The 26080-nt window shown below is 42.1% G+C and overlaps 1 protein-coding gene across 3 annotated transcripts in view; it reads left to right on the forward strand.

Moving 5' to 3' along the window:
• The window catches only part of garnl3 (GTPase activating Rap/RanGAP domain like 3), a 489806-nt gene that overhangs the window by 406551 nt on the left and 57175 nt on the right, over positions 1-26080 (forward strand). For 2 of the 3 annotated variants that reach the window (XM_041193696.1, XM_041193695.1), the window contains exons 17-24: positions 2141-2245; positions 4611-4685; positions 11044-11145; positions 15347-15458; positions 18385-18483; positions 21491-21607; positions 22632-22792; positions 25918-26076. In XM_041193696.1, coding sequence (XP_041049630.1) covers positions 2141-2245; positions 4611-4685; positions 11044-11145; positions 15347-15458; positions 18385-18483; positions 21491-21607; positions 22632-22792; positions 25918-26076 — 930 coding nt within the window. The remainder of the gene's footprint in view (positions 1-2140; positions 2246-4610; positions 4686-11043; positions 11146-15346; positions 15459-18384; positions 18484-21490; positions 21608-22631; positions 22793-25917; positions 26077-26080) is intronic. The other variant, XM_041193697.1, reaches the window with a different exon arrangement.

Consider the following 26080-nt stretch of genomic DNA (forward strand, 5'->3'; position numbering starts at 1 on the left):
AAAGTGTACTTGGGAGGAAGGAGAGGAGGTGCCAGAGCCTTAGCTACATACAGAAATCCCCATGAACCTGACATCAGTGCGAGATGTCATTGCTCTACATATGTCACTGGACATGCGATAAGTTTTTGATTTCATTACACATATTGTTGCAAGTCCTCAGGTAATTTATTGGGTCTTATTTCTTAATTTTCTCCAGTGTCCTTCTGAAGGTATTTCAGTTCCTTGGTCATATTTCAACTATCGGTCTGGACACTAAGTCGCTGCAGTCAGGACAGGAAGTCACTGCATCTGGCAGTGAGTCTCTGCAGTCTGGACAGTGAGCCTCTGCAGTCTGGACAGTGAGTCTCTGCAATCCGGACAGGAAGTCACTGCAGTCTGGACAGTGGCCACTGCAGTGTGGACAGTGAGTCCCCGCAGTGTGGACAGTGAGTCCCCGCAGTGTGGACAGTGAGTCCCCGCAGTGTGGACAGTGAGTTCCCACAGTCTGGACAGTGAGTCTCTGCAGGCAGATTTTTCTGTAGAGACCACAAAAACTGAACCTGATCCTGTTCTCACCTCTAGCCTTTCACTTTGCCTTTCCAGCAGGGCCACTGAATGGGAGTCATGAGCAGGAACCCTGGTTGATTTTTCACCACTCTTCCTTGATCAGTCTCCAAAGCTAGCTTTATCTTTCTCTTGTAACGTCAGTCAAAAACAATACCAGAGATGCTAAGTGCAATTTTATTCAATAAAAGCATCAGTTGCTGTTTTATCACTCTTCTAGCAGTTGCTCCTTCTGTCCTTTTTTCAGTAATGTGCCTTCCAATTTCTGTAAATCTCCAACCCTTTTGTGTCCCGATGCTTCCTGGCTTTGCTATGGTGGATGATTGGCATATTTAATTCATCAACAGATACTGCATCATATCTATGATGGCTCCACACTGAGACCTTATTCATCTACCCAAATTCTTGGCCTCACTTACCTCATTTGACCTCGGATGGAAAACCAGCATCTCGATCGCTAAACCTTCCTGTGTAAAACTTGGTTTCCTCTGGATGAGCAGAAATCCCCTCAGTTAAATATTGGGAAGATTGAAGCCATTGTCTTCAATCCCCGCCACCAACTCCACTGCCTGGTTACCAACTCCATCCCAAAAGGCCATACTGTAATTTTATTGTTTGCAAAGAAAGAAAATACCAGAACTTTTATTGTATAGTTGAAGAGCTTTATTACCTTTCAAGCGTTGGAAAGGAAGAATGTTAGTTCTCCTGTTAGTGCACAGCCCTAATGTACTGATTGGTTTATGGTGTTCCATGGGTGACCACATAACCAGTGAGTAAATATTGGTCACATGATCCTATCTTTGTTGTCTGGTTGACCTAAAGTTGAGTAGTTTCGTGTACTGTTGGTTAGAATGTAATGATAAAATTGGTTCATACTGTTTCAACTTAATTTCTTAGGTAGTAGCCCATCTGCCATTTATAAAGACTTACAAGGGCTGATGTTCTCTCTGCCTTCATGCAGGAAGGCAATTTTGTCCAGTGTTCTTTTCTGCAGGAATACTCTGGCTAGATGTTTTTACTACAACATTAATTACCAATGTATAAAATAACTTAAACCACATGTAGTTTATTGGCTTGCCCATAAGAGACAACAATAATTATAATAATCATTAACTTTTACATATTGATATTGTGAGAAAGGTATGCTGAAGGAGGGAGGCATGTTGACAGAGGGTTGTACGACGATTTTATTTGTAATAATTCTGAAGTCATGTCCCACAAAGACCAATAAAAGCAGATGAATTACTCTTTACATATTGACTAAAATGGCATGGCTCCCTGTCTGTTCATTTATACCCTGCTACTGCTATCCATCAGGCATACTGAAGGACTCTAATAGCGGCTTGCTGATGGGACACTGCTGTCAGGACCTGTTTGAAGTATTGGGTGTTGCAGCAGGTTAAAAATTCTTCAAGAAGTAGTGAAAATTATTTGAGGTTGTGGCCTCCTTAGTTTTAAAAAAAGATGCCTGCTGGAGAATGGTTGCATATAATAAAAGCCTGTGGGTTACTGGATATGCAGTGTCTCTTCACTCACTTGAAAGAACAGATGTGAACTTGTGCAGAGGTTTTAATTCATCCTTCTGTTATATATCTAGAATATGTTAAATAGGAGGTCGTTCAGCGATGTGCTGCCAGAATCACCCAAATCAGCACGGAAAAAAGAAGAAGCACGCCAAGCAGAATTTGTCAGAGTGGGCCAGGTAACTTCCATCAGTTAGACGCTATTTAGTTCAACCAATTCGCAGGCCTATTCATATTGCTTCAGTGCCACTTGCTTCGCTCTTTGTCCTCACAATGCAATGTCACTTGAATTGCATCAATTAAACAAAAAGAATAGAATTTTTTTGAGGACTATGTTGCCTGCAATGAATGAAATATGTAACACCACCTGACATTACAAGTTGAGGTCTTCACCTCATCATTGTAATTTTATAATTGTCAGTGTACTAATAGGATGGGCAGCGTGACTGTAAGATAGTATCTGTATGATGGCAGCAATTTATCAGCTGGACTTTAAAATTGGTTTACTCCATAATTTAGACAGGTAGCCACTAACATTTCTAATGCTTTAGATCATGAATTGTGGACACATCTAAAAAGAAGCAACAATATTTGACACAGTATTAAACCAGCATCACAGCTTTTCTGGGTTTCCTTTTGCTGAATTAGGTAAACATTGACTATGATTCTATGCTAAAGCGTTTGTATGAACACCACCTACATTGATCAAAGGAATCTAAACACAGCTAGAACACAGTAATGAAGTCATGTTTACATGGAATGCTTCATCTTGTCCTACGTTAGAGCGGATAATAATATTTGATGAATGGAGTTGGGTCTTAAATTGTAGTACAACAGAGAGTGATGACTGTAGGACTGAGTGGCCAGAAGAAGACTTTGTATGTTTGGATGGCATTCATCTGTCTGCTCTGCATACATACAAAGTTGACAGGCAGGTAAAAACTGGCTGGACCATCAAGCCTGCCCTACACACCATGATGTCTGAAGCATCATGAATAAACACTCCCTACACACTTCCTGATCTCTGCCCCACTCTTTTTTAATTTATTTGTGAGGTATGGGTGTCACATTTGTTGCCTATCCCTAATTTTCATTGAAAAGGAAGTGGAGAGCCCTTCACCTTCTTAAAACACCCACAGTGCCGTTAAGAAGGGAGTTCCAGGTTTTTGACCCAGCAACTTGAAGGAACGGCGATGTAGTTCCAAGTCAGGATGGTGTGGATTTTGAGAGGAACTTGCAGGTCGTCGTATTCCCATGTGTCCACTGCCTTTGTCCTTCTTAGTGGTAGAGGTCACAGGTTTGGTAGTTGCTGTCGAAGGAGCCTTGGTGAGTTGCTGCAGTGCATCTTGTAGATGGTACACACTGATGTCAATGTGCATCGCTGGTGGAGGGAGTGAATGTTTAAGGTAGTGGATGGGATGCCAATCAAGTGGGCTGCTTTGTCCTGAATGGTGTTGAGCTTCTGAGTGTTCTTGCAGCTGCACTCATCCAAGCAAATGGAAAGTATTCCATCAGGAACCATTTAAGCAATATTAATATCTGTGCTAACCTACTTACTTCAAATTGGTTAGTATTTGCAGTAACAGACAAAGGGATTTCATAGGAACTATTCGGTTTCTTAATTTTGGCAACTGTCAACTAGGGAGAACCCTTTCTGGTGATTTTTGAGGCACTCAAAATTGCTGAGTGAATCTCAAACCCATAAACACAGCAGCCTGAAACTGCTTAGCAGTGGATAGTCCAAAGTTGTAGTTTTTTATTAAAATGATATACAACAGAGAAGTAATGGAGTCACTTGAAAGCTCATTCTTAACTCATTTCTTTGCTGAAGGTTCTTTTAATTGAAATGCTTACTTCGCCTTTCTCCTCCTGTCCCAATGTTTTGTGCTCTCTTTCTCTCTCTTTAAATCCTCATATGTTATGGGGTGTTCCTCCTTGGTCAGAGAGTGAATCTCTGCTTCTAGGCTAGTAGGTAGCCAAGACTAGTCCAGGATTTCTCAACCCCCAATTAGCCCTCCTTTTAGATAGGGAGATGCCTGGCCTGCATATAGTGTCAGTCCCCTCACATTGTGTTACAGTTTGAGGACTTCCATTATCTCTTTCCACTCAGCGTATTCACATGTCTGTCCCCTGTGAAAATCTAATTAAGTAGTGCAGCCCTGCAGATTACGACCTCCTCTTTTCATAATACTAATTATGCAGTAAAATGTTACTAATTTTACAGGATAATTTATTCAAACAGCTGACAGAGTGATATAGAATAATAGTAGAATTTAATCCCTGCTTTTTCTTTTGTTTCATTGGACTGCCAAAATGTTGCTGTTATGCAAATAAACTCCCCAGAGCACTCTGCTTTTGGTCTGAATATCATGTGACAGCAGTAGTGGTTGCCAAGATAATGATGTCCATGTCATGATCCCCTGAACTCTGGTTCCATATAGGCCCCCTTCGCTAGCTGTAATGATGTCAGTCAGAGTAAGAATGCAGCCCTAATGGCACCACAGAGCAATGCAGTATTATAGTACAGATGTTCTTTTTGTTAAGGCCCTCAAGCTGAAAACAATCGTCAGAGGAGACGCTCCCACTAGTTTGGTAACCACTGGCCTGTACAGGAAAGAGGTGAGCACGTTGTTAATTACTCTTCTTTCTGCATACATGTTTCAATGAAACTGTTACAAAGTTAGGCTAACATGAATTACGTCTGTGTTGCAGGCTCAAATTTTTGTTCATTTCAGTGAAAATGCACCCAACTATTATATTTAGAGTCATTGCAGCACAGAAGGAGGCCACTTGGCCCATCAACTCTGTGCTGGTTCTCTGTAGAGCGATCCAGTCAGTACCATTCCCCTTTTCCATCCCCCTAGCCCTGCAAGTTTATTTCTCTCAAGACCAGTGTCTGTCCAATTTCCTTTTCAAATCGTTGATTTTCTCTGCTTGTACCACCCTCGCAGGTAGCGCATCCCAGGTCATTACCACTTGTTGCATTCAGAAGTCCTTTCTCACATCCCTCCTGCATCTCTTGCCCAAAACCTTAAATTTGTGTCCCCCTACTCCCTGTACCATCAGCTAATGGAAATAGTTGTCTACCTTATATAAACTGGTTGTAATCTTGCGCACCTCTATCAGACCTCCCCTCAACCTCTTTTGCTCCAAGAGAACAAACTCGGCTTCTCCAACTTAACCTTGGAACCATTCTGATAAATCTCTTCTGCAGCCTCTCAAGGACCTTCACATCCTTCCCAAAGTGTGGTGACCAGAAGTGGATACAATATTCCAGTTGATGGCCTGGCCAGAGCTTTATAAAGGTTCATCATAACCTGCTTTTCATCACCTGCTTTTATACTCAATGCCTTTATTTGTGAAGCCCAAGGTTCCATATGCTTTGCTGACCACTCTTTGAATATGTCCTGCCTTCTTCAAAGATCTATGCGCCGCCAATCCTCTATTCTGCACAATCTTTTAACTGTGCCATTAAAAAATTGCCTCTCCCTATCACTTCTGCAAAAATGCATCATCTCACATTTCCATGTATTACATTCCATCTCCCATGTGTTTGCCCATCTATATTCTGTTACATTCAATCAGTATCATCCTCACTGTTTGCCACACCTCCAAGCTTGATATGAATGTCAAATGGTAACATTTTATTTTGTATTCCAACATCCAAGTCATTTATCCAAATATCAAAAAAAGCAGTGATCTTAACACTGACCCTTGGGGAACACCACTGTCTACCAAACTCCAGTCCAGAAAAAAACATTTACCATAGCTGGCAGTTTTCTGTCTTTAAGCCAATTTTTTTATCCAAGCTGACATTGACCCTACTATTCCATGAGCCACAATTTTGTTAACCAGTCTTTAGTGTGGTACCTTGTCAAATGCTTTCTGAAAATCCAGATAGACAGCACCCACCATATTCCCTTCATCAACTTTCTACCACATTAGATAAGTCAAACACAATCTTTCTTTTACAAATCCATTCTGGCTCCCCCTAATTAATTCAAACTTCTCTAAGTTACTGTTAATTTTTTCCCTGATTGTTGTTTCCAAAACCACCTCTGATGTTAAACTGACAGGCCTGTATTTACTAGGCAAGGCCTTATGCCCTTTCTTGAGTTAGGGTGTCACATTTGCCTCTTTCCAATCCTCTGGTACTACCCCATATTAAGGGAAGGCTGGAAGATTATGACAGGCTCTTCTGCTATCTCTGCACCTGCTACTTTTAGAAACCTAGGATGCAAGTCACCCACACCTTATTCACTCTAAGCATAGCCAACCTTTCCAGTATATCCTGCCTATCAATGTCAATTACCTTTATCATCTCCGCTTCTAGCAATATTTTGTCAGCATCCTCTTCCTTAGTAAACATCAATACAAAGTACCCATTAAGTATCCTAGCCATGATCTACACCTTTAAGCATATATCACCCTCTTAGTCCCTGATAGGTCCAGCCCCACCCACTAACACCCACTTGCTATATACATGCTGGTTAAAGATTTTTTGGTTACCTATTATGTTAAGTCTCATTTTGTTCTCTTATCCAGTCTTATTTTTGTCACTCGCCTGCTCAGCTTATTGTATTTGCCCTGGCTCTGAAGAATTCAGCTGATATGCATCAGACACCCTCTTAGTCTGTGTCATCATATTCTCGATCTGCCTCATCATCCAAGAAGCCCTGCCTTTGGTTCTCCCTCCTTCCAACATTCTTGTTGGAAAGTACCTAGCCTGTGCCTGAAACATCTTTCTTAAAGATCACCTATAGTTTCATTACAATTTTCCCTGTCAAATTTTGGTTCCATTTTACCCTGGCTAGATCCCTATTCATCCCAATGAAGTTATCCCTCTTCCAATTTAGAAGTTTTACTCTAGATTGTTCCTTGTCCTTCTCCATTGCGAATCTAAAACTTATGATATGATTATCACTCTTCCACGACTGTTCTCCCACAGACGCTTTGCCACTTGCCCCCTGCATTCCCCAGCATCAGATCCATCAATGCCTCCTTCTTAGTTTTACAGAGAACTTACTGGTCAAAGAAACACTCCTGAAAGCTTAAGAACATAAGAAACAGGAACAGGAGTAGGCCATTCAGCCCTTCGGGTCTGCTCCACCATTCAATGAGATCATAGCTGATCTTCTACTTCAACACCATTTTCCTGCACTATCCCTGTATCCTTGATACAGCCTGCAGCAGTTCCAGAAGGCAGCTCACCACCGCCTTCTCAAGGGCAATTAGGGATGGGCTAGCCTAGCCAATGATGCCACATCCCATGAATGAATAAAAAAAAGTTTAAAAAACATTTTGAAATTCCTTCCCCTCCTTTGCCTTTACATTAACGTAACCCCAATCAATACTTGGGTATTTAAAGGATTATCCTAGTATATATTCAGTGATCTAAAACAATTACTGTATGCCTACTTCTGATGAATAGAGCTAAGATTAAGCACTTTATTAATGTGAACCATGATTGACAGAATGGCCCAGAAATAACTGACAAACAACATGGTTTGAACCAGACCTGCCATGTTCTTTCAATCTCAAATATCCATGTCCACATTATATTCCCAAATCAGGGAGAGAGGAGTAGAAGGCCGCACTGCTCCTTAAGAGGAGCTTTCTACTTCAGACTGAGTAAAGAACCTGCTGGCTAAACACACTCTTGTTGCCAGTGGCTGGATACAGTAATGGGGGCAACGCCCAGCATGCATGCACTCCACTTGCTCGCATAGTCACAAGTTTAAACAGGAATCTTTCTACCAAGCTGTGCATGCTGATTCCTTGGTGTCTTTCAAATAGATCATTGAGAAAGAGGTCCATTTAGCACTCCTCTCTGTAATCGGGGAAGGGGGATGGTCCTGCATTGGAGGAAGAACTTTTTGCCTGCTGTCACGTCAGGTGTTTTGAGTACATGGGTGGCAGAGGTTGGGGATAGGGGCAGGGGGAGCTTTGATGTGGCAGATTAACCGATAGAACGGCTAATCTTGGGAATCTCGATGGACCTCCAATTTCCAGGAACCTCTAGGAATGCTGTTCCACCCTGCCACCAACCACCTATCCAATGTGGAATGTTCCACTGCATTTCCAAAACATAGAAGGAAGTCTTGAAGCTATAGTGAAATTTTGGCTGCCTTGTAATGTCCTCCACAGTGAACTCCATTGGCTTGTAGTGCTTCGATCAGTGTTGTTTATTGTTTACAAAGCGGTTTTCAGAAGCCCTTGTGTCAAATGTATTCCTATGAACTTTTTTGGGGTTAAAATGACTGGAGATACTCTGTTTCATTTTTAATCAAAGGCCTTGTAGAAATATTTCTTAGGAATGTTAAGTGATGATTATCCAAAAGGTAAGGATATTTTGTTTTAAATGTTTTATTTTGTTCTCTTTTATTGTGTCTTGAATGCTGCTGGCTGGCGCCAACAAAACAAACCCATCTGATTAATGTTTTAATGTATGTGTAATCCCGTCAAATTAACTGATGTATGTGTTCAGTGAGCCTTGCTCTGAAAATAATTTTCTTTACTCTAGAGAATTTCTACTAAGTCTGTCTTCCAATTTGTCTTGATACTGTCTATAAACTGACCTGAAGCCATAATTTATCAGTGGCGAGACTGGCTTCAGCTCTCATCGAAGGGAGGCATCAAGCCAAGGCTGTTAGATAACCTGGTCCCAAATGATAATGTGGCTATCCCTACATTTTGGGCATTTACTCTCCACTTCAGAATAATACTGAGACGCTGGGTGCAATAGCAGGGTAGAAAAATAAAAATTAATAAAACTTACATCCCATGTTGTAGCCCAGTCAACATGGATCCTCATATTAATTTAACCTAGTTAAACACATGAAAGCGCACATGAAATCTCTAGAAAATAAAGTGGGTTATCACATGGATGATTGCAAAGTGTTTGTTAGCTTATGGGAGGATGTGCCGCAAACATGGCACCTAAAGGAGGGGGAAAGTACCTTGGAGTTAAAACATAATTTGCCATCAGTTAACATGGGAAAAGGATGTGTGTGAGGTCAGCCAGCCACCCAGAGTCATACAGTCTTACAATGCAGAAGGAGGTCATTTCCCCCATGGTGCCCGTGTGAACCCTTTGAAAGAGCTATCCAATTAATTCTACTCCCCTGCTCTTTCTCCGTAGCCCTGCATGTCTTTCCTTTTCAAGTACATATTCACTTCCCCTTTGAATGTTACTATCGAATCTGCTTCCAAGACCGTTTCCGGCACCAATTCCACTGTCCTGCTGGTAGAAAAACATTCTTCCAGTCTACTCCTCTAGTAAATCGCTCCTTAATCTCCTCTGCTCTAAGGAGAACAATCCCAACTTCTGTAGTCTTTTTTTTATTTGTTCATGGGATGTGGGATAGGACAGGATGTTCATGGGATTTATTCCCCATCCCTAATTGCCCTTGTTCAGAGGGAATTTAAGAGTCAACCACATTACTGTGGGTCTGGAATCACATGTAGGCCAGACCAGGTAAGCAGATTTCCTTTCCTAAAGGGAATTAGTGAACGAGGTGGGTTTTTACAACAAACAACAATAATTTTGTGATCATCATCAGACTTTTAATTCCAGATTTTTATTGAATTCAAATTTCACCATCTGCCATGGTGGGATTCAACCCCAGCATTGCCCTGAGGTTTCTAGCCCAGTGGCAATACCACTATGCCACCCTCCATCCACGTAACTAGAGTCCCTCATTCCCTGGTATCATTCTAATACATCTCCTTTGCACCCTCTTCAAGGCCTTGATATCCTCCTGAAAGTGTGGTGCCCAGAATTGGGCTCAGTACTCCAGCTGGGGTCCAACCACTTATTTTAAAGGTTTAGCATAACCTCCTTGCTTTTGTATTTTGTGCCCCTATTTATATTGCCCAGGATCTAATTTTTTTAAACAACCTTATCAACTTGTTCTGTCATTTTCAAAGATTTGTGCATGTGAACCCCCAGGTCTCTCTGTTCCTGCACCCCTTTTAAAATTGTACCATTTGATTCATGTTCCTCTTCTAATTTGTCCTTCCAAAATGCATCATGTCATGCTCCTCAGCATTAACTTCCATGCTGATGTGTCTGCCCATGTGCCTGGTCTGTTTATGTCTAACTGAAGTCTGCTGCTAGCTTCCTCACAGTTTACTACATTTCCAAGTTTTGTGTTTGCAAACTTTGAAATTATGCCCTGTTTGTACATGTCCTGGTCATTAATATGTATCAAAAAGAGCAATTGTCTTAATTACCGCCCCCTGGGAACACCACTGCAAACCTCCCTCCAGTCTGATAAATGACTGTTTATCACTACTGTCTGCTTTCTGTCCCTTAGGCAATTTTATATGTATGCTACCACTGTCCCTTTAATCCCATGCGCTTCAATTTTGATAGCTATTCTGTGGTACTTCATCAAATGCCTTTTGAACATCCACACATGCAACTTCAAGCACACTATCCTCATCCAGCCTCCATTATTTAATGAAATAACTCAATCAAGTTTTGCCAGACAACACATATTGATGTCATTTATTAACCCATGGTTTTTCCATGTGACAATTAATTTTGTCTCAGATTATGGTCTCTACCAATTTCGCCTCCAGCAACGTTAGGCTGACTGGCCTGCCTCACCCCTCTTCTTAAACAGGGGTGTAAGATTTGCAACTTGCCACTCCTATGGCATTGCTTCCATATCTAAGGAGAACTGAAAGATTGCTGTGCAGTGTGCATGCAAATTCCTTTAATCTATCAGCCATGAGTCACGTTTTGCTCATGGTTGGAAGCCATTTTTTTTGCATTGGCTTTGTTCCTTTGTGTGCGCTTGTTAAGAAGTTTGGAACGAAATCAATTGGGCCAAAAGACCTGCTTCTGTGCTGCACTGTCAATGTAATTCTATGCACGTAAGAAAATATGTAATTTATTGGGTGTTTAAAAGTACTAATGATGGATTTATACTGGGAAAAAAGCGCAATAACTTTCCCTCTATCATGACAGGATGACCTGGATGAGTTTAGCAGATCCTTGGTTCATTTTCCAGCCAGCAGCACATTGGATGAAGGAGTAAAGACTTTTACTTGGTCAAAAAGAAGGAACAATGTAAAGTGTTTTTGTAAAGGAAATCTTAGTTATATTTGAAATATTTTGTTCCGTTCTGTTTGCTTGAATAGTTAAGTTATGTCAAGTTATTGAATACAATTATGTATAATTTTCTAAATATTTATGTTCAGGAAATGCAAAGTGACTATATAAGTGACTAGCCTGCTGTAAGGTCCAATGTTTCACTGAGCAGTTTACCCTTTCTTCAGTAAGTTGGAACTGGTTTCCCAATATCAGACTAGCATTCCAACATTCCAGACCTGGTGGGCTGAATGGCCTCCGTCTATGCTGTATAATTCTTTATATTGGAAGAGAATTGGAATAAGGAGGAGCTCTGCACTGTGCACATCCCATGAAATGTTTCTGTATACCTCAAGCTTCTATTTAATGATGATTTTTTTATATTAACACTTTCAAAATTGTTTTCAAAGTGCAAGCAACTAAGTTGAATGACTGTGCAAAAGCAGGGTGACCAAACTCCCAAATTGAACATACAGCAAAAAAATGTAATATAAAATATAGCTGTGTGGAGAAATCATTTCTTTAATATTATTTGACTTACTGAGAATAAAGCATTGTTCCAAATGTGCTCTGTTTTTTGCCGGATTGAATAATGAACCTGGGGAAGATTTCCTCTCTGCGCTGTATGTAATTAAATTGTAAACGTGCTCTTTTATAAATGGATTTACAATTTTGGTGCAGTGCAGCTGGAACACAGAGGAAACCTTTCCCTTGTTGATCCAATCAGCCAGTGAAGCTCGATTTCTACCTATCCAATCATTGGAATAAAACCAATGCAGAGAATATAAATCAATGTGCTTCCCTTCAGATATTTCCTTACCAAGTTATTCCACAGGAGATCAAAACTGTTTTACAAGTTTCTGTTTAAGGTGCAATGGTATGTTGGCCAGAATTTCACGCTCATCCACTGGTTTTCAGGCAGGGTGGGGGGTGAGCATCAAATTGAAGGGATGGGATTCCCTCCAATTATTGGCCATTTAAGGACCATTTCCCATCCAGCCTCAATTTTTAGGCTGGCGGGAGCATTGGACTTGGTGGGGAAAGGCTGAAAGTCATCAGAGTTACATCTTAGGCTAGTAGGAGGGGTGGCGTCTCCATCAGAAGACCCCTTTTGAAATTGGTGCCCCCCTCCAGAGATTGATCCCTTCCTCCCCCGCAATGGCCTCTCCTCCGATTGCCCTTTTTGCACCCCCCCTGCCTCCCCCCTCCCTCAGGCCTTCCCTACCCTCCCTCCCTCCTGGGGCCCCTTGAACTTACCTGGGCCTTCGGTGCCTGGACTTAGTCTCAGGTGTCCTCCTGCATTTCTTCTTCTGTCTATTGCAGTGCTGCCGCTGCAAGGACTGGAGAAATGCCAGCCAATCAGATTGGCCGGCAGCTCTCTAAGGCGTGACTTCCTCCCGAGTGAGGAGCGCCTGCGGCCACTTAACGCTCATTCGAGCGTGAAATGGCTCCGAAACACTCGGGGTCAACGGGGAAGACCCTGCCATCTGAAAAATTCAGGCCGTTGAGTTTCTGGTACACTTTTGGAAGCAGATCATTTTAACTTTTGCTGCTATGTAAAGGATTGATATCTGATCACTTGCCTGTTATCTACTTTGCCTGATTTATGTTACGTCTCACCCTTTTTTTCCTATTGAATTCAACAGACAGACTATGCCATAATGACAGACACTGTCATAATGGGCGACAATGCGATGTTACATAGAAACATAGAAAATAGGAGCAGGAGTAGGTCTTTCGGCCCTTCAAGCATGCTTAGCCATTCAATAAGATCATGGCTGATCCTCTATCTCAACGCCATATTCCCACTCTCTCCCCATACCGCTCGATGCCTTTAGACTCTAGAAATCTATTTCCTTCTAAAATATATTCAGTGACATGGGCTTCACGGTATTTTGTGGTGGAGAATTCCATAGGTTCACTGCTTTCTAAGTGATGAGTTTCTCCTCATCTCAGTCCTAAATGGCCTACCCGGTATCCTGAGACTGTGACCCCTTGTTCTAGACAAACCCCCCACCCCCCACCCCAACCCCAGCCAGAGGAAGCATCATCCTTGCATCCAATCTGTTCAGCCCTGTCAGAATTGTATACATTTTAATGAGATCCCCTCTCATTCTTCTAAACTCCAGTGAATACAGGCCTGGTCGACCCCATCTATCCTCATACTACAATCTTGCCATTCCAGGAATCAGTCTGGTGAACCTTGGCTGCACTCCCTCTATGGCAAGTATATCCTTTCTTAGGGAAGGAGACCAATACTACACACAAACTCCTGGCGTGGTCCCACCAAGGCCCTGTATAGCTACAGTAAGACATCCTGCTCCTGTACCTCAAATCCTTTCGCAATGAAGGCCAATGTGCCACTTGCCTTCTTAACTACTTGCTGCAACAGCATGCTTGCTTTCAGTGACTGGTGTACAAGGACACCCATGTCAGTATTGCTGCTTTTTCATTAGAAAAGTTAAAATCACCTCTCAGTGTGAAAGCTGTGTGTATCTGGGCTTGGACTTCATTAATGTTGGACTGTGATTGTGTTTATATTTGTTTCCTTTATGTATGGCTGTCTTTCTGAACTTACAATTCCATTTAATTCAGCGCAACAGCTCAGTGAAAGCTAAGAGTCTGAATGAAAGTGGGAATCTGTTGAGAACACCACAATCATTCTCAGCCAACCTAAAGCCCTTTGTCCTTATCTATTAGTTCCTGTAAGTTCAGGTAAAACATGGGAGTGCTTTTTCCTCCACTGATTAAAATCAGCAGAACATGAGAAAAAATCAGATGGGAGGCTTACATCCACTCCCGGGCTTTTACTTGTGCCAGTTGGATTTCCCTCCCTCCCCAAGTAGGCCATCCAAGCTTTGACCTCCTGCTACTGGTAAATGATGGCAGGGCCAAGGCACAGGTACCCATCCAGTTTCCCTTCCTATCCCCAATGCCAGCACTGAACCCAGGAACCACCAGGAGAGCAGGTGAGGCTGGGCCCTGGGACAACAATGGTAGTTTGGGAGGGAGGGGGCCTATTAGTGGGTTCCGCTACTCTTTAGGCCCTGTTGCCTCTTCTTAGAGGTCATTCAAATCATGTTAAATGTTATATGTCTTGTTAAGTGGTAAAACTTATAGTCAGTGTGTGTGTGTGTGTGTGTGTGTGTGTGTGTGTGTGTGTGTGTGTGTGTGTGTGTGTGTGTGTGTGTGTGTGTGTGTGTGTGTGTGTGTGTGTGTGTGTAGCAGCCACTTAAATAGCTCCGAGCCTTCTGGCAAATCCTTTCTTTAAATGTTCATTTGTGTTGGCTGTACTGTGGAGAAGAGTTGGCATTCTCAGAATCACAGAATTGCTACAGCGCAGAAGGAGGCCATTTGGCCCATCTTGTCTGCACAAGCTCTCCGAATGAGCAATTCGCTTACTGCCATTTTCCCACATTCTCCCCAAAACCCTGCACTTTCTTCCTTTTCAGAGAACAGTCTAATTCCATTTTGAATGCTTCAATGGAACCAGCCTTCACCAGACTCTCAGGCGGTGCATTCCAGACCTTAACCACTCACTGCAAGAAAAAGCCTTTTCTTGTAACGCTTTTGCTTCTTTTGCCAATTTAAATCTGTGCCGTCTCATCCTCAATCCTTTCACAAGTGGGAATAGTTTCTTCCTATCTACTCTGTCCAGAGATATCTCATCAAAGCTTCCTTGTGTGAATACTGGGTTTGACGGAATAACTCCAGCTTGCATGAGGGGAATGGCTGGGGAGGTGGAGGGGCTTTGGGGAGAAGCAGATTTGTTCTTGGATTCATTAGGAGAGCAGTGTCCTCAGTCAGTTCTGCTCCACGCCCAAGGAACACTACTTCTGCTGTAAAGGGGAGTCCAAACATGTATGTCGAACTCTGTAGGGAAAGTCTGTAGTTCATTTGCTGCTGGCTATGTGCTCAATTCCCAGCGTAATAAGCAGCAAACCAGGGAATTATGGCAAATAATGTGCTAAGTGAGTTTGTGATAAAGCAGCCCTTTCAGTGGAAGCATCATTATAAAATGGAAGTCAAAAGTAAATGCACACATTCTACCTTTCAGCTCTGAAGAAATGAATTTATGTTCTTAAAGTTATTTTAATTAATGCACTCACGTGTGGTACCATCGTATTCTGTTCATTGTGAGATCATCTAAATTGCATTCTTTGTGTACTTTACCTTCTAGCCCTGGGAGCCTCAGTGTTTCTGCAGTAATTTCCCCTTCGAAATCATCTGCAGTGATTCCTGGGGACAGTCGTTACTAATCTCCACAGACGCTGGAGTATTGTTGTTAGACGGTTAGTGTCTCATTAGACTCGAATTGACATTCAGTGCCAACCACTTGTCGCAGTGAAGTAATCTCATTGCGTGTGCATCACGATTATCTGTTTCCTTGTACTAGTCAGTTCACATGATTCACATCAACGTTTACTGCAGTCAGCTTTAAAGTCAGAGTAGAAGGTCCGTGCAGTGAGGATAAAATGCACAATGTGGTGCACAGCCTGATAATTTATTGACTGACTTGGTTGATGTTGTAACTATTGACTTCATGACTGTAACCAACAAGCCCATTGTGATCAATGACTAGAACCTTTTGCAATGTGCATCATCACCATTTGTAGCGCAATATATGTAACTGGGATTTTCACACACAGTGGATGAACAAAATATTTGTGGCTTCAATCTTTGACGCTGAATAACATTGTCACTATTGTGAAGCCTAATTCTCATTGGAAATGTGATAGGGAAGTCAACATGCTTCCCACTAAGTCACAAACTGCTTGCCACTATTACAGTTGTTTATCACGAGGCCAATTAGTTAGTGTTTTTTGCGACTTGCACCTTGTAGCATGCTGACACCGCAGTAAACACATTGCTGGAAGGTTATTGGAGCTTGTGGGGTTTCAGTAATCCATTATACAGGACACATGGAGTAGAAGAGGTCTCAGCAATGAGTCGTCCAGAGCAACTTTAACTTCATGAACTTGGATTCCCATATGGAGTGGCAATTTGTGTTATTTGATCCAGCATGCTGTTCTCCAGCAGCCTTAAATCCTAATTGAAAATATCTTTCCATTGTGAATTTGTGGAATATATTTCCCACCTCTGTGACTAAAGCAAGTTTCAAAAACCCTGCAGTTTTAGACTTCTTTTGTTAACCTCATGTTTACTTACATTCAATGTTAAATTCCTTAGATTTATCCAAAAGTATGTCACTTTATTTTCAAGAATAGAAGTTCTCACATTCCACACACACCAGGTTGGTTTGAAATGCAAATGTGCTTTATTTTAAAACTCTGCCAACAAACTTTGGGTTTTTTCAATGTGTTTTTTTCTGAAACAAATGCTCTTACACACACACACACACACACACACACACACACACACACACACACACACACACACAGGTACACATGCAAACACACCCACAAATATTCACACAAACACATGCACACAAACATGCCCCCATTCAAATGCATGCACACACAAACATGAAAACATCTACACATACAATAACACCCACACTTGCAAACACACCCACACATGCACACACACATGACAGCGCATCCACACACATAGATACACAGTCACACAAACACATGCACAAATACGTTCCCACTCAAGTACATGCACACACAAGCACAAAAACATGCACACCTACACATGCATGTGCACAATCACAACACTTGCACACAGAGACATGCACCCCCCCCCCCCCGCACTCAAACATAACCACACAAGGACATGCACAAAAAGCTCAGAAACATACACATGCATTTACACGTAATCACACACCATACCCAAACATGCACACAGGTCTGTGTTAACATCCTACTCTGTTTCTCATCTACTTTAGTGAGATAAAACACCTTGGTTTTACAAAACTGAAAGTGAGTGTGAAACAGAGGTTTATAAGTTATTAATTTTTCTTTAATAAGTCAGAGATTTAATGATAAACTTTGTTTTATGGTGACTGAATATTAAAAAATGTTCAAACCTTAATGTGTGAACCTAGTAACTCCATATATTCTATAAATAAAGTTAATTGATATTCAATTGAAACTAATTGTCAGTGGTGATGTCCTGATTGTGCTGGTCGGAGGGCTTGGTGCATGGACTAGCTTAGGGTCATTGAGGTGATGGCTGTGCTCTGATTGCGTCATCTCCCTTTTACGGTGCAGTTCACTTTTGCATCAACTTGAGCTGTGAGTCTACCTTGACTTTATCTATTGTCCATGCCCACTAATTTAATGGGCATGATCAGCAGTATAACTTCAGCCTGGGGATGCCTTTCTATGCGCTAGTACCTGCCCGATACAATCTTCAACTCCTTTCCCTTTTGTTTTAATTGCATTTAACTTTTTTTGTAAAGTTTACTTTTTATGGCTTTGATACAAACTGCAAAACTAATGCTGCGTTCCTAGTACAGTGGGGCACTAGATTAGATGGAGAGACTGTTGACATCACACATAGTGAAGTGTCCCAGTGAGGCCTTAAGCACTTTTCCAGAAACGCTTCATCCAATTCAGGATCACAGGGAATCAGAGCCTATCCCGACAGGCGATGGGCGCTAGGCTGGGTACACCCAGGACGGGATGGTAATCCATCACAAGGCACACACGTTAGGGGACAATCTACATAGCCAATCCACCTAATCAGCACGTCTTTGGACGTTGGGAGGAAACCAGAGCGCCTGGCAGAAACCCACACAGAAGCAGGGAGATTGTGCAAACTCCACACAGACAGACACCTGAGCTCAGGATCAAACCCAGGTCCCTGGAGCTGTGAGGCAGCAGCGCTAACCACTGCGCCACCATGCCATCCAGACCTTAAACAATGGCTCCAAAAACATTTTGTCCTAGTTTCATGTCATTTTGAAATAAAAAACGGAAAGTGCTGGAAATACTCAGCAGGTTTGGCAGCATCTGTGGAGAGAGAAACAGAGTTAACATTTCAAGTTAGTTATGACTCTTCCTCAGAACTTTCTTCCGTAGAAGAGTCATATTCAACTCGAAACTCTAACTCTTTTTCTCTCTCCACCAATTCTGACAGACCTGCTGAGAATTTCCAGTACCTTCTGTTTTTATTTAAGATTTCCAGCATCTGCAGGATTATACTTTCATTTGTTTTTGACAATTTTAGACTGCGGGGAAAGGTTTAATTTTTTTTTGAGGTATGCGAGACTTGCCTAATTTCAATGCTGGTTGTTTCTGGTTTATGTAGAGGGGCAGACCCCAGTGCCGGTCTTTGACAGGACGTTGCCAGTGAAACAGATGGACATCTTGGAAACTCAGGACCTCTTGCTCACCAGATCTGACAAAGGTGAGCTCCAGTGAGAATTATCATATGAGGTCGGCCTTTGGCTGGCGAGAGCAGGAATCATGTGATCTTGAAGATACTTTTTTTATTATACAGGGAGTTGGTGGTGTAGTGGTAATATCATTGCACTAGCAATCCAGAGCCCCAGGCTCATGTTCTGGGGAGACTGGTTCAAATCCGACCATGGCTGCTGGTGGAATTTAAATTCAACCAATAAAAAAAATCTGGAATATAAAGCTAGTTTCAGTAATGACAGTGACAACTATCATCAATTGTTGTAAAAACTCACCTGGTTCACTAATGTCCTTTAAGGAAGGACACCCACATATCACTGAAGAATAAAAAGAAACTGTCTTTATGCTTGTAAATGCTCCCACTGAGGGGCCCATTGGTGATGCCTCTTCTCGAGCTTCACCTGGTATCATTTCTCTTCTGAATTGCTTGATTCATTAAAATGTAAGGTATGTGGGCCTCTCCGTCTGCCTGTGGAAATATGACATTATCCAGTGAAATTCAATAGCTGACAGGATGCTGCATTGTGGCTGTCTCATCTAAAGGTAAGTTTTGTAATCTATAGCTGAATGCTCATTCATGCTCACATACCAGGCTTTTATTATTGTATCAATTACAAGAAAAAGGGTTTTACCAGCGACCCCAATAGCTGCAGTGACCTGTAAGCCGCTTTGAAATGATAAGTCTTAGCTATTGATATTTATTATGTATATAAAAGAATGGCTTTAATGAGTGGGGGAATGATATTAGTTCAAGGTTTCGACCAGGGTATGCAGCGTTTACAATGTCCATTAAATGGAATGATTAAAAGAGCATTTCTTGCTGCTGGTTTTAGAATTGATAACTGCAAATGCAAGAAACTGTAACATATCCCCAAGGTTGTATTAACTACAGGAACTTTACAGGTGTTACAATGATTCTTATGTTATCGTGTCCATCAACTTAGGAACGTATTTGTCTTGCTTTTAATATGACCTGGCAGAATGGCAGATCTTAGCAGATTCAAAGCTTGATAAGTTTATGGGAACAAGTAAATAGAACAAATTGCAACACTTTTATGGAGTTAATCTACATTTCTAGCTCTGTAATTGAGGAGAAAGTACGTTATGTCCTGTCAAAACCCTGTTTTGCCTGTCTGACCCTCCCCCTGAGAGTCAGTGGTGGAAAATGTCATGTATTAAGAGGGTAAAAGGTAAGTATAAGATTGACATCAAGAAATCCTTCTTCATTAAAAGAACAATCAATGTGTGGAGTGGAGGTAAAATCCTCCCCTCTTCCATTGGTGAAACTTGGCACAGCAATGCGAATGTTCACTAGCATGAATCCTGACATTTTTCAAATTGGCTCTGTAACGCATCAAAGGGCATTTTTACACTGTTGGACTGCAGCTGGCCAGTGGTGCACAGGACTCTCTGTATTAGCTGTACTGCACTTTCCAGTATACACAGCCAAGCGTAGGCCCATAATTCTGCCATCGGCATAAAGGAGCCAGTTTCTATTACAATACAAGTTGTCAACACGAGGAGATTTGAAAGGTTGAGATATCTTTTACTCATGCCTTGTAGTTGCTTTTTTGATTTGCACTGGATTTAATTGCAAAAGGACAATTGTAACCAGTGAGGTGGCTCTTGCCAGGATCGCCTGCTGTAATGCGAGTATCACTGCATGGGGAGAGTAACTTCGCCTTTGGCCAATAGTGTAAAATGGGTGTTAGATCAGTTACCTGCCATATGCCTCTCCCCACTGGTGCATCAACCATACTTATTATTGTGGAGAAGCATCACCAGCAGAAAAGGAGAGAAGGTTGCCCATTGTTGGCCAAAGTACATTGCCGCCACCTTCCAGAATGCATCTCCCTGTCTGAAACCTTCATGCTGACTGGATTCAAACAATGTCATTTTGGGCCTTTTCACTGCTGCAGCTCCTTTCCCTAATCATGTGATGTTGCCCTGGTTATTAGGGCAGCTGCCTGTCAGACATTTCTCCCCATATTCATTCCCATTGACCAGAGGTGGATAATTGTGCAGTTGATCCTATGTCACCTGCCTTACAGTAACCCCCCCAAAGTCAAAACCCACTCGTGTGTGTCCTGCCATGCAAACAGATTCATAACTCACCCTTGTGTAAAAGGAACGTGTTAAATAATAATCAACTAACGAGGTTGAGTTGCTCAAACATGATTTAGGTAGGGATAAATGTGCATGAATACCCTTCTCTCCTCTGCATCAATATATAAATATTCGGAATGGAATTATGCAACATTTTATTGTCTGCCTAACCAGCTCTGCCAGTTTTGTGATTATGAGATTAGACTAGTAACCCATAGGCCGCAAGTTCAAACCCCACCACATTGAAAGCTAGTCTCACTTAGTGGTGATCATGAAACTATCTGTTCTTAAAAACCCACCTGGTTCATTAATACCCTTTAGGGAAGGAAATCTGCCACCCTTACCTGGTCTGGCTTACATGTGACTGCAGACCCACAGCAATGTGGTTGAGTCATAACCACCCTCTGAAGCCACTCAGTTCAAGGGCAATTAGGGATGAGCAAAAAATGCTGGCCTTGCCAGCTGCAGCAACTTCCCATGGAAGAATTTTTTAAAATGACAAATTGTGCGTCTGAATTCAATAAATTTGGTCATTTGTGACCTGGTAACAGCAGAAATGACAATGAAAGCTGATGTTTTCTTGTTTAAATGATATCCTCCTAAAGGTCTATCTGCAAACCACCCAGTTGTAAAAACAGTTGCCACGGAGAGCAGCTGGCAATGGGAAATGAACTGTAGCCTTGCCAGGGCCAGCCACATCTTGAGGTTTCGAAAGATGGGCCAGGAAGACGGGCAATTCTCCTTGCGTTTTCTCATTCCCTCACTCTACCTGGATGGAATCCAGTGAGAACAGATGTATCTGCCACACTGAGGTTGCAGTGAAGCTTGCGCCTTCCTTTTCTGCTTGTCTGTCATTGAATATAAGCAAAATGTGTTGCTTCTCCCCACAGGGAAAGATGCACGTCTGTTCGTCTTTAGACTGAGCGCAATCAAGAAAGCTCTGGAGGAAAAGCAACTGGTGAGGAGCAAATCCGATTGCAAGGACAACAAGCTTGAAAAAACAAAAGGTAACATACATTAATAATTAGTGCCATTCGAGAATATGTTCCCTAGAGTGAGTGTCACCACAATGTTCTATACATTTTTCAAACAACTAATGAGGATAATTCACCACGGGCTAAGAGTGGAGATCGCACTACAACATGTGGTGGTGGTGGTGAGAATTCACACTAGAGTTATTGTTTTGCATCATAGTATACATATTAACCTTCGTCGGGTAACCTCTGCCAACTTTGTCAAAGTAAAACAAGAATATATCCTTTAATTTTCAAGCTTTACCAATCAGCTGTGAACTTGTGGAACCTGCACTCCTTAAAACGTGAATACATTTATCATACTGAACACGAGTTCCTCTCTCAGTAAACCAGCAGAATTCTAATATCGTTTAAAGCTACACCCCTACTAAAGGACATGTGAAATATTAATGGATGAAGATTTAATGAATGTGGGCTACTATTTTAATCTGATTACTATTTTAACAGAGGCATTCAAATATTAATTTAGAATGGTGAAACAGGTGTTTATACAACTTGTTAAGTATTCACCCACTAATTTTGTCAACATTCACTTCTAGGTCACAATTCCTTTCTGATAGTCAAAGGTCAACGGTTGTGGAATTGACATTGTGCCGAGTGTTAAGGAAAATAGGCTCACTATGCAGAGACCGCTATTTTCATTGGGACACTGGTGCCATTTTTTTAGAAGCTGTGGTTTGAGTACTCCAGAGGTGTACCTGTAGTTGCAGGGAGTCCTTTGGATTGTACCAATATATGCAGGGGCCCTCCAGGAGTGTGCCAATATTGGCAGGAAATCCCTTGCTTTCTCTAAGGTTGAAAACCACAGGAACCATTCAAAGTCACAAAAGATGGAATTTTCAATTTCGGTCTTTTTGAAACATTCAGAAGAGCAGAATGTTTGTTGTTGTGAAGGAACTAGTGGTCACGGGGACACACAGCCTTCAATATGCAGTGCTAAAGTGTCTTGTCACATCACAGACTGCCACTCTATATTTCTACTGTTTTGCCTCAAAAGGCTGCCATTTGTACGCCATCAACACGCATCATGGCACTGAGCTGCGGATTGTCACAGCCATTCGGAACAAGCTGCTGCTCATTACGAAGAAAAATCTCAACAGCTTTCCAAGCCTGCAAACATCTGCAGAATCACCTGTTGAGGAATTCCAGTACATCAGGGTAAGATTTTTGTAACCGCAGCGGTTTACCCTTGCATATCAAAATAAAAACAGAATTACCTGGAAAAACTCAGCAGGTCTGCCAGCATCGGCGGAGATGAACAAGGTTGACGTTTCGAGTCCTCACGACCCTTCAACAGAACTGAGTAAGATTAGGAGAGGGGTGATAGTTGGGTCAAATCAATCTGATTGTTGGACTTTGCTTCACTTGGAATATTGCTGGGGAGCAGGCCTCTCATGTGGAGAGTGCAACACCACTGTGAAGACTGAAGGTAATAGAACCATGTCCAGTTAGTCCACATCTGCATTCCTTTGATTAGAAGGAACTCTAATTGAAAAGAGTGTCCAAATTTTAATAAGCCCTGTTTTTGATGATGTGCTGCCATCTTTTCACAAATTATGGACAATCTTTGACATTGCTAATGACACCTCCAATAGATATGCAAATGAGCGAGCCCATGTAACTGATGCAAACGCTTGCACAAGTGTAACACTTTTCACCTTAAATTTGATGGACATTTTCTTTTACCATTCCTCTGTGATATCAGTTTATTTGTTAATTGATTGACACAGTTTGAAATTGTGAAGGTACAGGGCTGAATTTTTGCTTCAGGGGTGGGAAACAGGAGCTGGGACTGTTTCTGGATCCCAGACTCAACCTCGGGCGATGTAGAAACTCATTGGGATTTTGACCAGGGCACCCCCATAATTGGCATCCAATTAAGTGTGGCAATGAGGGCTATCAAAGCTGGAGGGCCAATCAGAGGAGCATCCCGCTGCAGTAAAGGATAGATAGAGGGCACTTCAACATGAAGGTTTCCTCTCCCCAGCCCTTAAAAAAAAAATCAAACAGAAAAAGCAGCCAGGCCACCACTGTTGGGAGTTGGAGGGGTCGGTGGGTGGCTGGGGGGCGGGGGTTGTGGAATATCCCTCTACTGGATGGCCTTTAGCTGCACCCCCATCCCGCAGGCAGGGACAGCCTGTAGACCTGCCTGGAACACCGGCATCCAGGCCTGCTGCTGGCTGCTCACCTCCACGCAGCTGTACTGCTCCCTGTCACATGGGAAAACTGGAGGCTGATTGGAAAATCTCAATGATCCTCCTTTAATGATCATTAACAAGGACCTTAATGAGCCTAATTGACTACCTGACTTGTGGGGACGGGCAGCCTTGCAGGGTCCTGAACCCTCCCCTAAAATGGCTGGCATCATCCGCCCCTGTTCCCTACCTTGGTGAGGCCCTAAAATCCCCAACGTTCTCGAAGGAAAGGTTGACTTTTCCCTAGAGTGTTCAGTTCATTTCCTTTTGATTGTCATAATTTTGAAGGATAAAATAACAATAGCTCACCTACCAAAGATAATGATTGCTGTGCATTTTGGTTTTAAGAAAAAATAAATTCACTTGCAATTGATTCTTTTGATGTCTTATATAAATTTAATAGAGCCAGCACAGTTTAATTAATGCCAATCTCCTTCAGAATCAGAAGGCTGCATGTACAAGCCACACTCCAGGACTGGGCTAAATAATCTAGATTGACCTTTATTGCATCACTAAAGGAGTGCTTCATTGATGGAGGTGCCATCTTTTGCATAGGACCTTTAACAACCAGATGGGTTCTTAGTTTTTTTGTGTTAAGTAACAGATATCATCCTGTTTTCCAAGCCAGCATTTGTCCCTGAACCACGCTATCAAAAACAGATTCATTCAACTTTTATCTCATTGCTGTTTGTGGAACTTTGCTATGTGCAAATTGGCTGTCAAGCATAAAAAAAGTGTTTATATTCGAAAAATAATTCATTGAGCGCATATCGGCTGCTGCGTTTTCCACAGCAATGCCTACACTTTAAAAAGTACTTCATAAGACCATAAGACGTAGGAGTAGAAGTAGGCCATTCGGCCCATCAAGCCTGCTCCGCCATTCAATGAGATCATGGCTGATCTGATAATCCTCAACTCCACTTTCCTGTCTTTTCCCCATAACCCTTGATTCCTGAGATCTGTCTATCTCAGTCTTGAATATACTTAATGACCCAGCCTCTACAGCCCTCAGAGGTAAAGAATTTCACAGATTAACTACCCTGTGAAAGAAGAAATTCCTCCTCATTTCTGTTTTAAATGGGCGACCCCTTACGATGAGATTATGCCCTCTGGTGCTAGACTCTCCCACAAGGGGAAACAACCTCTCAGCATCTACCCTGTTAAAGCCCCCTAAGAATCTTATATGTTTCAATAAGGTCGCCTCTCATTTTTCTATACTCCAATGAGTACAGGCCCAACCTACTCAACCTCTCCTCATAAGTAAATCCCTCCATACCCAGGATCAACCTAGTGAACCTTCTCTGGACTGCCTCCAATGCCAGTATATCTTTCTTCAGATGAGGGGACCAAAACTGTTCACAGTATTCTAGGTGTGGTCTAACTATTGCCTTGAATTGACTGTAAAGTGCTTTGAGATGTCCAGTGGTTCAGAAGAGCGCTATACAAATGCAAATCTTTCTTTTATTGGCTGGATAAAGAAAAATGTGCATTTATATAGCCAATTTCATGACTTTAGGAAACCCCAAAGTGCTTTACTGTCAATGGAATGCTTTTGAAGTATGACCACTGCAGTCATGCAGCAGCCAATTTGAGTCCAAGCTAGCTCCTAAGAACAGCAATGTTATAATGACCAGATAATATGGTTTCATGATGTTGATTGAAGGATAAATAATACCCAGGACACCAGGAAGAACTCCCTTGCTTTTCAAATAGTGCCATGGATTTTTTTTCCATCCATCTGACAGGACAGATGGGGCCTTGGTTTAAAATCTCATTCAAAAGACGGCACCTCTGATAATGTGGCACTTTGGAAGGAGACTTAGGCTCATGTCTGTCCGATTCAGATGCAAGAAGCGCACTGAAGCTCATTGGGAAATCATAGAATCACAGAATGGTATAGCCTAGAAGGAGGCCATTCAGTCTATTATGTCTGTTGGCTCTTTTGAAGAGCAATCTAGTTAGTTCCACTCCCCTGCTCATATGACTGCAGTTTTTACTGAGCCTATTTAAGATTCTGTGGAAATAGGGTTCTTCCTTTTCTTTCCACCTCTCAGATGTAATCACTTTGCCCTCTTTGTCTGTGCACAGGAAATATGCTTGTCTGACCCACCCGTCGTAATGACCCTTGTGGATGGACCCACTGGAGAAAATGACAACCTAATCTGTGTTGCATACCGCCATCAGTTTGACTTAGTGAACGAGAGCACGGGGGAATCCTACAGGTTGCACCATGTTGATGCAAGTAAGGTGA

Source organism: Carcharodon carcharias, chromosome 8 (genome assembly GCF_017639515.1).
Source record: "Carcharodon carcharias isolate sCarCar2 chromosome 8, sCarCar2.pri, whole genome shotgun sequence".
NCBI classification, from domain to species: Eukaryota; Metazoa; Chordata; class Chondrichthyes; order Lamniformes; family Lamnidae; genus Carcharodon; species Carcharodon carcharias.